We start from the raw sequence: 12,632 nt of genomic DNA, 5'->3' as shown, positions 1-12,632 counted from the left end.
CCGTAATGTCACTCTTTGATGGGGCCCTGTTGATGAATTGCAAGTCTATTCACAAAAAGTTCTGGGAAAATTTCCATGATGTGCCATGCATGAAATTCCCTTCTGACATGCAGATTAAGGCCAGAGATTTATTGTATCAAGCCATCTGTGGGTGTTTCTGGAACTGGGATCCAGCAGTGGGTCAGAGTTGATTTTTGAGCTGTCAGAGGGAGTGGTCGTGAGACAAATAATTGGTTTTAATAGGTGTGAGACTAAGAGTGATGTCTAGGAGTGGTGATTCTATCAAGCTCCCAATCTTTCACATTTATCTTGTGTGGATAAATGTAACTTATTTGTGGCTCTTTGGGCGACTAATGCAACTACATTTGTTTATGCAACACTCCATCTATTTTAGAACTCCAGTGCCTGTAATTGATTTTTCGAGGGTGAACTGAGAGAAAAAATAATAATGAAGGAGATTACATTTCTCTTTAAGAGGTAAGTAAATGGGTGGGGGGGGGGGGGGGGGGGGGTTAATAATCTTTCCCCTTTTCAAGTTTTAATATGAATTGCAAAACATTACCACTTTTCTCTGAAAACACAGATGCCACTGTATCATGTACACATCAGGCTGACTGACATTCATCAGTGGTCACTGTGGTGTGTGTCTCAGCAATGACAGATTTCTCAGATGTTCCTCTTCCATGCGACAAAGCTTCTTCACATGACTGACCTTCAGTTAGTATGAGCTGGGTTAATCGTCACAAGATGACAGTTAAATGAAAATTTAATGTGACAGGACCCTGTTTGATCTTAATCCGCATTGCAGAGAGTAGCATAATCCTGTAAACTCAAATCTTGAGAACATGTGATACCCTTAAAGGGAAATGCTACTTGGCGAATTTGGCACAGGATTCATGAATGTATAGCTGGTATGTATCAGTGATGTTTCACTTCTGTCTCCCACACAGAAACAAGAAAAATTGGCCAAGATGTCTTTCACTTCTGTCTCCCATTTGGAAATGAGACTGGATTCATCATAAACAGCACCAGATATAAAGAAATGAAAATAATTGATAGGAGTGGAGATGAGCAGAGTTTCATTTTGACATTCTTAGTTTGTACAGCTGTGTATGCTCACAAGGCTCAATGATTTTTTTGCCAAATGGGGCTTTCTGGTGTATGTTGGACTGTGGAAGATATACACATGACAATAATTGATGAATGTATATATTGCCAAAAGAATTCTATTAATTTTAGTTGTTTAAGTTTACATCGTTGCATCATTGTCGCATAAAGTATGCTGAAAATCCCATTTCTTAGAATTTATTTGAAAGAGTTAAAGATTTGGGAGATGTGATGAAATGTATGCATAAAGTATTGAGAGTGTGTATGTTACCAATCTGTAAAACGATACTTTTTGATGTCAAAGTTAAAGCCATGTCATCAACACATTAAAATAAACAAATATTCACTTATTATACATGGATATATTATATATTAGTAGAAACAACATTTAAAGCATGGTTAAGCCGCTATGAGTATACAGTCATTGATTTTGACCCAGTGTTTCCAGTTAATCAATGGCGCCCTCTTGTGGCTAACACACTCAGTGCAAAGTTTAGACAAATCGCTTGAAAATGAATGACATTTAAACTAGAGGAATAACGTTTGTTGGATTTCGTTTTTCTGTTTGTATTATTATTATTTTTTTATTATTTGTCAACGTAAGCTAGGGTTTCAGTTAAGTAGGAAGTAAGTGGCTATGTTTGCTGTACTGACTGCTGATATAATCGGAAATTTCAGTTTCACAAAGCGAAGGAGGAGACTGTGACACCGAAATGGAGAGTTTCATGTATTATATTATGACTATACATGACAGGTCTAACAAGTAGAACGTAAAATAAGATGGACAAAAACGTGAAAATAAAACGTTAAAAAATTTGAATATACATACTTTCATTCGCAATTGTAAATTTATCATTTGGTTGCATTTGGGATTGCAAAAATTCGGAGCTTTTTCAGGTGGCATGAAGGCATCCTGAGCGAGCCGCTGGTCAGTCAGTTTCTCCGCTGTAAACAGGCGGTGTTAGAGCGTCAAACTTCGGGTGGATCCGGGAAAAACCTAGTGAAACTTCAGAAAGTGTAATGGTAAGACCATACATTTTAATTTTATGCTCAACGCGTATTGCGTTCTTTACGTAAAGTGCCTGTTGTGTTTGGTCGACATCTGACAGAAAAAGTTTTACCTGAGTGACGTGACAAAGGCAACAAACTGAGGCACTTTTAAGCTAGCAGGCAGTTTCTTCTAACCTCCCTATTTCTCATTTTGTGTAATCCATATGCGTCACGTAACCGCACCGCAAACCACATATTGCAAATTACTCGTGTTTGTGTACTCTTTTGTTGGTTTGCCTTGGCCATTTAATTCAATGAGATGTTACTTGCGTGTTTTCCCAGCTCTGAATGAAATACTTTCTTCTGGCAGCAAGGTGAGTAAAAACCGTCAACATTAATAGATGGTGTCACTCCTGGATAACTCTATCATGTCTTCAGTGGATTTTTAGTTATTTATTTAATTATTTTGAGATTTCATACTAGACTCTACTGAAAGATCAGATCCCAAATGTCGCACAGCTGCCTATAAGTTAGAGCACCATGTAATTTTATGCTGTTGTATGTGAGAAGCTGCCGTTTTAGCAGAAATTTACAAACATATTTTATGTTTTCAATATTTCAGTTTCATTTATGAAATTTGACTTTTGTAAATGTACTGTGTAAAAATAATCCATTTGCTGTTGGCTTTTTGCTTGTGTAAATTATATGTTTATGCACACACAGCGGATCAACTCACACATATAAAATGACCACCACGGAGGGCGGTTACGTACACACCTTTGGCCCAGAGCTGCCTGCCATGTTTGATGGTGTGAAGCTGGCGGCGGTGGCTACCATCCTCTATATCATTGTCCGCTGTCTGAACCTCAAGAGTCCCACTGCACCACCAGAGATCATTTACCAGGACACCCTGCTCAGTCGCTACCTGCTCAAGACCTGCCCAATGCTGACCAAAGAGTGAGAGATTTTAATATTATATTAAAAGATCTGTGATGGCACTGAGATGACTGGAATGTGGACTTAATCATGAACTCCCGATTCTTACCTTAGATACAGGTGCACCATAGACTCATCAGGCATAACATTATGACCACCTGCTTAATTTTGTGTTGGTCCCCCTTTTGCTGCCAAAATAGCCCTGACCCATTGAGGCATGGAGTCCACCAGAACTCTGAAAGTGTGCTGTGGTATCTGCACCAGCAACAGATCCTTTCAGTCCCGTAAGTTTTGAGGTGGGGCCCCCATGGATCCGATTTGTTTGCTTTGTGGCGTTATCCTGCTGAAAGAGGCCACAGCTGCCAGGGAATACTGTTTCCACGAAAGGGTGTACAGGTAAGCAACTCACGCACAGCTGGCCATCCACGTGATGTGAAAGAAAATGGGATTCATCAGACCAGACCACCTTCTTCCATTGCTCCACGGTCCAGTTCTGCTGCTCACGTGCCCATAGTTGGTGCTTTTGGCAGTGGACAGGGGTCTGACCACACGGGCCAGCCTTCACTCCCCACCTGCATCACTCTGTCGCTTATTCACCACCGTTACTTTCTTGGAACACTTTTGATAGATACTGACCACTGCATTCCAGGAAAACCCCATAAGAGCTGCGGTTTTGGAGAAGCTCTTACCCAGTCGTCTAGCCATCACAATAATCAAACTCGCCCAAATCCTTACCTTGGCACATTTTTCCTGCTTCTAGCGCATCAACTTTGAGGACAAAATGTTCTCTTACTCCCGAAAATATCCTGCTCACTAACCGGTGCCATGATAATCAGTGTTATTCACTTCACCTGTCAGTGGTCATAATGTTATGCCTGATCAGTGTATTTATAGTGTGAGCACAGTGTATGATATACACAACATACAAAAATCTAGAAAATTTAACAACAAAAGCAAAAGAATCAGAAAACAGTCATCCTGAAACTGTTCCAACTCTGTTCTAAGACGTGGTTTGCATTAAAGTTGGTCAGTTACAGATTTTGGCTTACGTAGATGTGAATCCCACTCTCACAGGTCCTCGAGTCCTATGTTGAACTGACTGAACCACTACTTGTGTGGACTTCTGAGGTCTTTATTCGCCTTTATGTGACTCATTGTAGGGGGGGTTGGAAAAAAGCTGTTATTGGCCAGAGTCTCCCAAGAAGGACTAGATTTCCTAAACACTGTAAACAGAGCCTAGAGGAGCAGCAGTCTTTTCAGATACGTTGTAAGGGAGAGATCCATTCTCTCAGCCCAGCACCCACAGAGGCAGGCAGTGGCTGAACTAGGAAACATAAGAAAACCATGCAGTGTTGTTGCATTATAGAAGTTTAGGGGGATTTCAGCTGTTTGGAGACATAACATCCATTCACGAATGTACTTTCATTTCTCTTACTCTGACCATAATGTGAATAAACATGCCATTTGTTCTCTGGTGGAATGAGCCAGGAATTACAATTTAGGCTGAGCTGATCCATTAGTGAAACTGTAATTTTCCACATACATGGTAGGAAAAAAGCTTCCCGGGGAGAAAGAAAACTTTAGAAAAAATTTTTTGGAGGAAATTTACCAACCTTTCTAAGCATTTTCAATACATTTGAGTCAATATCTATCTATTGATAGAGAGACAGGCAACAGTGGATGGATGGATGGATATCCTCATTTATTTAGATATTGGCCTTAAAATAAATGCCCCACTAGCAGCCATCAAGTGCTGCTAAGTGGTTGATCCATAGTATCCAGATTATATCAGATTATATCAGAGATAGTCCACAGCTTCTTCTGCGTTGTAAAAACCTGGGCTCTACATTACTTTCAGGGCTGCCTTCAACCCTGAAAGAACTTACAAAACATCCTGTCCTGTTATGTAAGTGTTTCACCTAGAGCAGGGGTGTCAAACTCAAATACACAGTGGGCCAAAATTCAAAACTGGAACAAAGTCGCGGGCTAACATTAATATTTATTGAAAAAAAAATCTTCCTCCAGATATAAGAATGAATCTTTTCTTATGGTCTCAAATACGTTTTGCTGGAAAACTGAATATGGAACAAGCAAAGCTTAATACTAAACAATATATATATTAGCTGTATAATACCAGTAGGCCAGCTCTAATAGTAATTTGGTATGGCTTCGCGGGCCAAATGTAATTAGGCTGGGCCAGAGTTTGACACCTATGACCTAGAGTGTGCACTGGCCATGATAAAAATCTAGCTAGTGGTTGGGTAACAGTTCTGACTCACTCACCAAAGATGACAAAACATACCTCGCACCCCTTCCAATAATGTTGCACAACTATTCAAAGAAACATGTCATTCATTAGAAGGAGTGTCCGTGGATGGGCTAAGCTAATGTAGCCCTGATCCACAATCCATCCTAGTGAGGTTTGGCGATTTTCTCCAAACCTCCAAGTTTACTTTCAGTTTTTTTAGGTTGTTTTTGTTTTTCTGTAAAGATTCTGTTTGCACAGTGGGTGTGCTGTTTTTTAGTACACACTATGAAGTAGATAAAGATAAGGAAAATTCTCAGCTGTTTGTTTTTGGACAGGAAGGAGCGGTATGTTGGCCAACCGCATACCTGATGTGAACTTAATTTCTGCTAAATGTTATTTGGCTTCATATTTTTGGCACTCTTCATATTTAAGCACGCTGGAGTCATGTAATTTGAACACCTAAAAAAAAAAAAAAAAAAAAAAGCACTCTCAGAGTGTGCCTGGCTTGTCAGACTGATGATCTTCTGAAGCATCTTCCAGTTACATAATATGGGCCTTGTCCTTCTTTTCAGGTACATTCCTCCCTTGCTGTGGGGGAAGAGCGGTCACATCCAGACGGTGCTCTACGGGAAGATGGGACGTGTCAAAACTCCAACGCCCTGTGGGGTTCGCATGTTCCTCCCAATGCAGGATGGTGCTACGGCTACCTTTGACCTCTTTGAAGCTATTGGAGCCCACACCACTGGAGGTCAGAGGCAAAAACTACTTTGTTCCTGTTAAACCACCAAATCAGCTGGTTTTCGGGGTATTTAATTACACAACGGCTGATGTGTTGGTACTTAAAGAGCTTCCTGATTGTTGTTTAGTTGAGGTGCTTTTCTTTTCATTTCATTCCTCCTGAGTTTTATGTGCTTGTTTGGACCGAGAGAACATCAGTCTCATGTAACAAGCAGCTCCTGCTACACTTTGAGCGACTTTAATGAACTCCCTCGAGGAACGATGCCAGCAATGTAGTTCAGTGGGGTTAAATCTGCACACACACTACAGTGCACATGACATCGACTTTTACACAAGCTCATGACTCCAATTTAAATGTAGTTGCACATCCAGACTCTTTTGTGTCTTTGTGTGGGTGCCAGATGACATTACCATGGTAATCTGTCCTGGGATTGGTAACCACAGTGAGAAGAACTACATCCGGACCTTTGTGGATTATTCCCAGCGGCAGGGTTACCGCTGTGCTGTCCTCAACCACCTGGGAGCCCTGCCTAATGTTGAGCTCACCTCGCCACGCATGTTTACATACGGTAAAAAGTTATTGCCACATTGTCTGTTTTTATGATATTTTTTAACATTACTTGGATAAAAAAAAGAACCTTATAATGTGCAATCCTGCCAAAATCAATCTTTTGACAAATAAAACCAGATTCCCAAGAAGCATAATGTTATAAATATATATTAATCTGTCATATCGAGTATATATTACTGCTATACATTTGTAAAAGCAACTCTTTTACTTTCAGGTTGTACCTGGGAGTTTGGAGCTATGGTGGACTACATAAAACGCACTTTTCCCCAGACTCTGCTGGTGGTCGTGGGGTTCAGTCTGGGAGGAAACATCGTCTGTAAGTTCCTGGGGGAAAACCAGTCAAACCAGGACAGAGTGCTATGCTGTGTCAGCGTCTGCCAGGGTTACAGTGCCCTCAGGTTGGTAAACTGACTGAAGGATTAACACAATTAAGACTAATGGGTCATGTTGTTGTCGCCGTTGCTCTGCCATCACGAGTGAAACTGAGGTGATCATGTTGAACTCTGATAAATACTGAAACGGGGTTTATTTACTCTGAAACACAGGAAAGAAAGGAGACTGAGAAGACTCTGTTATATCAGGACTATCAGAGCTTTGAAAAGAAAAAGAAAAAAGCTTGTGAAAAAAGCATCCTAGGTACGGTTCCAGTCAGAGACTTTGTTAGAGAAGAAGACAGCGCTCAGTGAAACCTAAATTGAATCTTAGGGAATTCTGCAGCGGCAAAGATGGTGATAGAGTTCATTTCCAAGGGGGTAAAAATGTTAATAATGCCTCTTTAAGGGGAATGTCAGTAAATTTCTTAAGCAGTTTTTATCAGCTTTGACTAGTGATCTTCTACATGCAGGGACCAAAGAAATGACAGTTAATTTAGCTGTTCTTTAAATCAAGTTCCCAAATAAGTTCCTAAAGTTGTTTCCTAATGGTTCTTGTGAGATTTGCTTCAAGAAAGTATTACACGTTGTCATGTTGCCATTCACCCTGCTTCACTGAGTGAATGGGTTAAATGCAGAGAGGAATTTCCCCACGGGGATGAATAAAGTAATAAAGTATACATTATTCAGAGGGATTATTTCTGTGGTAAACAACATTCAGTGAGTGGTGATCATTTGGCAGCATTGAATTCACTTAAGCTTTTTTGGCGATTAGACCAATGAGCCGTCATAGCAGGCTGTCAGCGCTGATAGGCATTACGAGTCTAGGCCCTGATGGGATTGAAGATGGAGGATTGGATGGAGGTCTGAGTGACCAGGGGGAGGTGGGTTCCACCAATCAGAGTCAAGAGGCATCAGAGGAAAGAAGATGATTGGATTAGAGTAATGGTGTCAGCAGTGGATTTGAAAGCGTGGAAGTGATGAAAGAAATAGACTAACAGCCAAACATCCATGAAAGCAGGCAGATGAGTGATTACAGATCTTTCTTATTGAACTGAGGCATAAGCGTCATTACTGCGCTTGTATATGATCGTATTAAGCGGACCCATTACATTTGTTTTGGATTGCTTGGAGGTAGTGAGTGCAATATTAGGTTGTATAACTTAACTTAAAGTTTTGTGTTAAGCAGCACCATAATAGTGTTGGGGTTAAATAATTTGCAGTGTTGATTTTTACAATAGTTAAAATATAATAGTGATATGATGGATCAGACTACTGCTGTAGTGACTTTAGTTTGTAATGTGGTTCCACAGTATGTTTGTATTCATGTGCATTTGCTTGTGTGTGTTTAGGGCTCAGGAAACTTTCCTTCAGTGGGACCAGTGCCGGAGGCTCTACAACTTTATGTTGGCGGAGAATATGAAGAAGATCATTCTGTCGCACAGGTGGAGCAACACAACAGTTATTGATTAATGGTTACAGATACGTAACACTCTTAAATTTGATCAGAATGTCATTTAGTCATAAAGTACTGCAGCTTTTTGCTTTTCTGTAGCTCAGACACAAGCATGAATCTTTTCTCTGCTAATTGTTGGAGTGGCTTTCTGCAGACACAAAATTTTCTCGATTATCTCTGTCTGATAGAGTAGAAATTCTTAAATGTTAGCGTAATTCTGAAAAATTTGCCAGAAATTCCTAAATCTGTTATCTAAAATGTAGATCTGTGAGTCATTTGTGGAGAATCAGATGAAAAGCACTTCTCAGCCAAACAAAGACACAGTCTCCCGCGTTGGTTGTGTCTAAGTGTCATATTATTAAACAGGGACAGTTTGCTGGCCATGCAGTGCAGCAACATTGGCGATGGAGAGCTGAACAGACTGTATGCAGCCACATCTTTGATGCAGATTGATGACAGCATTATGAGGTGAAATATTCTGGGCTTTGAATATGATGGGTTGCTCTAAATTCTGTGGGCCATCTCTTTAACTATGTTATCGCATCATTTTTCACTTCAGAAAATTCCACGGTTATGACTCACTGAGAGAGTACTATGAGAAGGAGAGCTGTGTGCACTACATCCACAAAGTGAGTAACAAGTACCTATCCGTGTATGTAACAGAGCTCAACACATCTATCCCTCTATTACTACTTCTGCAATGACTTCATGTTTGGACTACTGTTAAATACTGTTGCTGCTATATTTATTGTTCACCTGATCTAGCATACTTGGATAGCAATCATACATAATTAAGTCCAGGTGTGGTTGAATACTACTTCTCTTATCACTGTTATATTATTCTGTTATAAAAGTGTAATGGTAGACAATATAAAATGTGGGCGTAGCTTGTGTGACATTAGCACAGAAGTGCCAGTGATGGTTACTTCTATCTTTTGTACTGTCTGCACTAATAATGTGTAAGTAGGTATTCTAAAAAATTAATAAATAAACTGGACTACTCTTTTTTTTACAGATCACTGTCCCACTCCTCCTGCTAAACTCCTTGGATGACCCACTGGTTCATCCATCACTACTGGCTGTTGCACGCACTCTTGCAGGTTTGTGGTTTTTGTCTAAACTCCTTCTGCAGTGTGAGTCAGTGGTAGTTAAAGGTTGTCTTTGTAACAGGCTAGCTTAAAGCTGGCTGCCATGATAAGTAGCTACCAATTTGCCCACGTTAGCAGGCAAACAAGAAAGATAGCTCGTGGTATGTTTTAATTATAGATAGCTAGCAGTTTATTAGAATAGAAGAATTGAATAGTCACTTGATTCTATTCTATTCTGACAAGCTAACAAGGATTCCTCCTAATAACACCTGTAACTGTGTCTATGTTTGATATTTGGCATGTATGGTTTTATTTAGTGAACGTGGTGAAGTCTTGGCCAGTGGGCATGTTGAAGTAAAACTGGGTAGGGCATTCACAGAGCAACCTTTGTTTTAATTTTGTGGAGTTCCTCAAGCTAATTTTTTATCACTGTTGTTAACTATGTAATGTTTTCTTAGCTACCTAGCATATGTGGCTAGCTGGCTATTCAGATTTCTTCCTGCACAATGCTTGAAGAAGCCAGGTTTGTTTGTTTTTTGGGAGGGGAGTTGTGATTGTGTTGTGTTGAACTGAAGGCAGGCTGTTGGCGTGTCTAACTTGATGTTAGCTAGTTATCAGTCAGTAGTTAAATTGTAACAGAGAAGAGGAAATAAGCATTGTAGTGAATATGAACATTACAACCTGTGGATTTACATGGAACATTTGAGTCTTCAACATAGAAAACATGTTGTTGAAAGGAACTGAGAAAGTCAAGGAAAGTATTTTTTTTAAGTTGTTTTACACCAAGTTTAAAATATGCTTCCATACAAACCTTTAATAACAAATATTAAAGATATTATTTCATGGCATGCAACACAGAGGTGATGTAGAGTCTGGTGAAAATGCTGTCCTCACAGTGGTGCTAACTCAGAGCAGCATGAAGCGAGTTAACAGGACACTCGCAACACAGTCTTAAGTGTTGATAAAGTCTTGATGCAGCTATCTGCTCAACACACCCTCCCCAGACAGTCTTGTTGAATTTTTCAGGGCCATGTGATCCACCTGAGCTGTTGGGTTATATACAGGGACCTGTGTGTGTGTCTGGCCTCAACCTGCTGCCTTGTCTTGCCTCACATGGGAGATTCTTGTTTTGTAAAAGTCTTCGTATTCATGTAAAGTTTTTACGCTTCAAGTAGTCATGAATTCTATTTCTTTAAATTTTTGTCTACTTTTCTACTGGTTCTGTATCAAGATTCAAGTTATAATCTGTGCAGTCAGTTTCTTTTGAAAAACATGATCATCTTCGTGGTTGGATATTTGGACTCGTCACAGCTTTGGCGTCATTTAGCTTCTTAAAAATTGGTCTTTGACGGGAACAGATTTTTGGTGAACTGAAACTTTATACTTCTCTCTTCCTAACTGTCTTCCCCTTTTAGAGAAAATGCCCAATGTGGTATTTGCCCTGACTCAACATGGGGGCCACATGGGCTTTTTCGAGGGAGCTGTTCTGTTCCCTCAGCCCCTCACCTGGATGGACAAGGTCATAGTGGAGTACACCAACGCCGTCTGCCGCTGGGAGAAGAAGCAGTCGGTCTGTCAGAGTAGCAGCGAGTAGGACATGAACTTTTTGTATGGAAGCACGCAATACCACTCTGCGAGTTGCACTTACATACAAGTCCAGAGACAAACGCACAAAGACAGCTTGCTGTACCTGCTCAGCTTCAGCACTTTTGGCCTTACAGCTACATGATTCTGGAACTTGTAGATGATTAGACAAGGCAGCCTGAGTGGAAGTGGTTAAACCAGATTAGAAATAAAAACCTACAGAGGTGATCGCACAGGTGAGTGTAATGTGATCCCGAGCAGAAGTGTTCTTTCTGCTTTTGTTCTTTTTATCTCTCAGGTTAACAATAGTTTGCCCTCTGCTGGTTTTTGGCAGGTACTTCTTTCTTTATTCTCTAAAGCAGGGTGCGTAATTTGAATTCTGCCATAAGAAAGAAAAAAAGGTGGACTTTTTTTTCAAGTTTTCAAATAATATTTTAATGATGTTTTGGTTCTGTCCTGTTCTGAAGTCCTTTAATTATAATAGTGCATTTTCACTAAGAGGATGTTGCTGTTTATTAAAGAAAAACATCTGATAAGAATGTGATTTAATCTCTCAAATCAGGTAATGTTTTACAGATATTTTTTGGTAGGTTTTCATGCTCAATTTTCTCCAGTGGACTCTGTCTGCATTTAGGGTAGACAAAAACAGACCCAACTGAACATTTCTGGTTTGTTGAAACATGTACTTGTAGATCCAACCATTCCATGAATCAATCAATTTACTGTAAAGCCTCCTGGTGTAGAACTCTGGTTACCCAAAACTTATAAATAACTAATAACTCCCAGCGTAGAAATAATTTAACTAGAAGTGGCAGGTGTGGTGGTATAAACGGCTGTTTACGGTATGTTTCGAAGGTGATAACATTTTGAATGTGTCTCTTCTTGGTCACGATTATGTTCCATATACCAGGCGTGGCTTCAGTTTAAACACTGTAGTGACTTAATATTAAACTTTAGCATCGATTACCTTTTGGGGGAGGATGTTGTTGTTGTTCATAGCTGTTCATTGCTGCCTACTGGATGGTGGTGTTTGCAATATAAAAGGTAAAGACAGCTAAGAGTATCGCTCTATTGAAGATGATTAGTGTCACTGACAAAAAAGGACAGGGGGGTGGATTTTTATATTTTTTATTTTCTGAATTGTGAGAAAGAAAGAAAAAACACTCCTGTACTGTCATGGTACTGTAAATTTCCACCAGAATTATGTGATTTCAAAGGTTTCAAACACCAGCTAAGCTGGTGAGGGCACAAATGCAATGTTTTTGCTGTTTTGGTTTGCTTGTTTTTAATATTCTGAGCTCTTATTATCATGTTAAGGACTTTTGAGGTTGGTCAGTTTCCTGTGAGTTACATTCTCAGTGGACTCCACCCAGTCTATGTAGCCTCCAAATTATGCAACTTATATCTGCTCTGCAGAAGTCAAATGTCATGCAACAGCACCACAAACATGTCCTGACTTTTTCACTGTTTGCTCGCACTTTATTGTCTTCAATGCACTATGTAGAGTCATTGACAATTAAAAGTAAATGAACACATTTTTATT

At 39.9% G+C, this 12,632-nt stretch overlaps 1 protein-coding gene across 1 annotated transcript; it reads left to right on the top strand.

Annotated features, from left to right (window-relative positions):
• The first annotated feature begins 2,002 nt into the window (after window positions 1–2,002).
• Window positions 2,003–12,624, top strand: LOC113026403 (monoacylglycerol lipase ABHD2-B-like). Its single transcript, XM_026175154.1, has 11 exons — window positions 2,003–2,130; window positions 2,440–2,471; window positions 2,821–3,054; window positions 5,854–6,029; window positions 6,421–6,588; window positions 6,805–6,988; window positions 8,314–8,406; window positions 8,784–8,885; window positions 8,977–9,046; window positions 9,433–9,517; window positions 10,921–12,624. Exons 2-11 carry the CDS (start codon window positions 2,446–2,448, stop codon window positions 11,097–11,099), a joined length of 1,317 nt encoding a protein of 438 aa, XP_026030939.1. The 5' UTR covers window positions 2,003–2,130; window positions 2,440–2,445; the 3' UTR covers window positions 11,100–12,624.
• Window positions 12,625–12,632: the final 8 nt, after the last annotated feature.

This window comes from Astatotilapia calliptera, chromosome 7 (genome assembly GCF_900246225.1).
Source record: "Astatotilapia calliptera chromosome 7, fAstCal1.2, whole genome shotgun sequence".
Lineage (NCBI taxonomy): Eukaryota > Metazoa > Chordata > Actinopteri > Cichliformes > Cichlidae > Astatotilapia > Astatotilapia calliptera.
The sequence above is the reverse complement of the archived record's forward strand: the minus strand, read 5'-3'. Positions and strand labels throughout refer to the sequence as shown.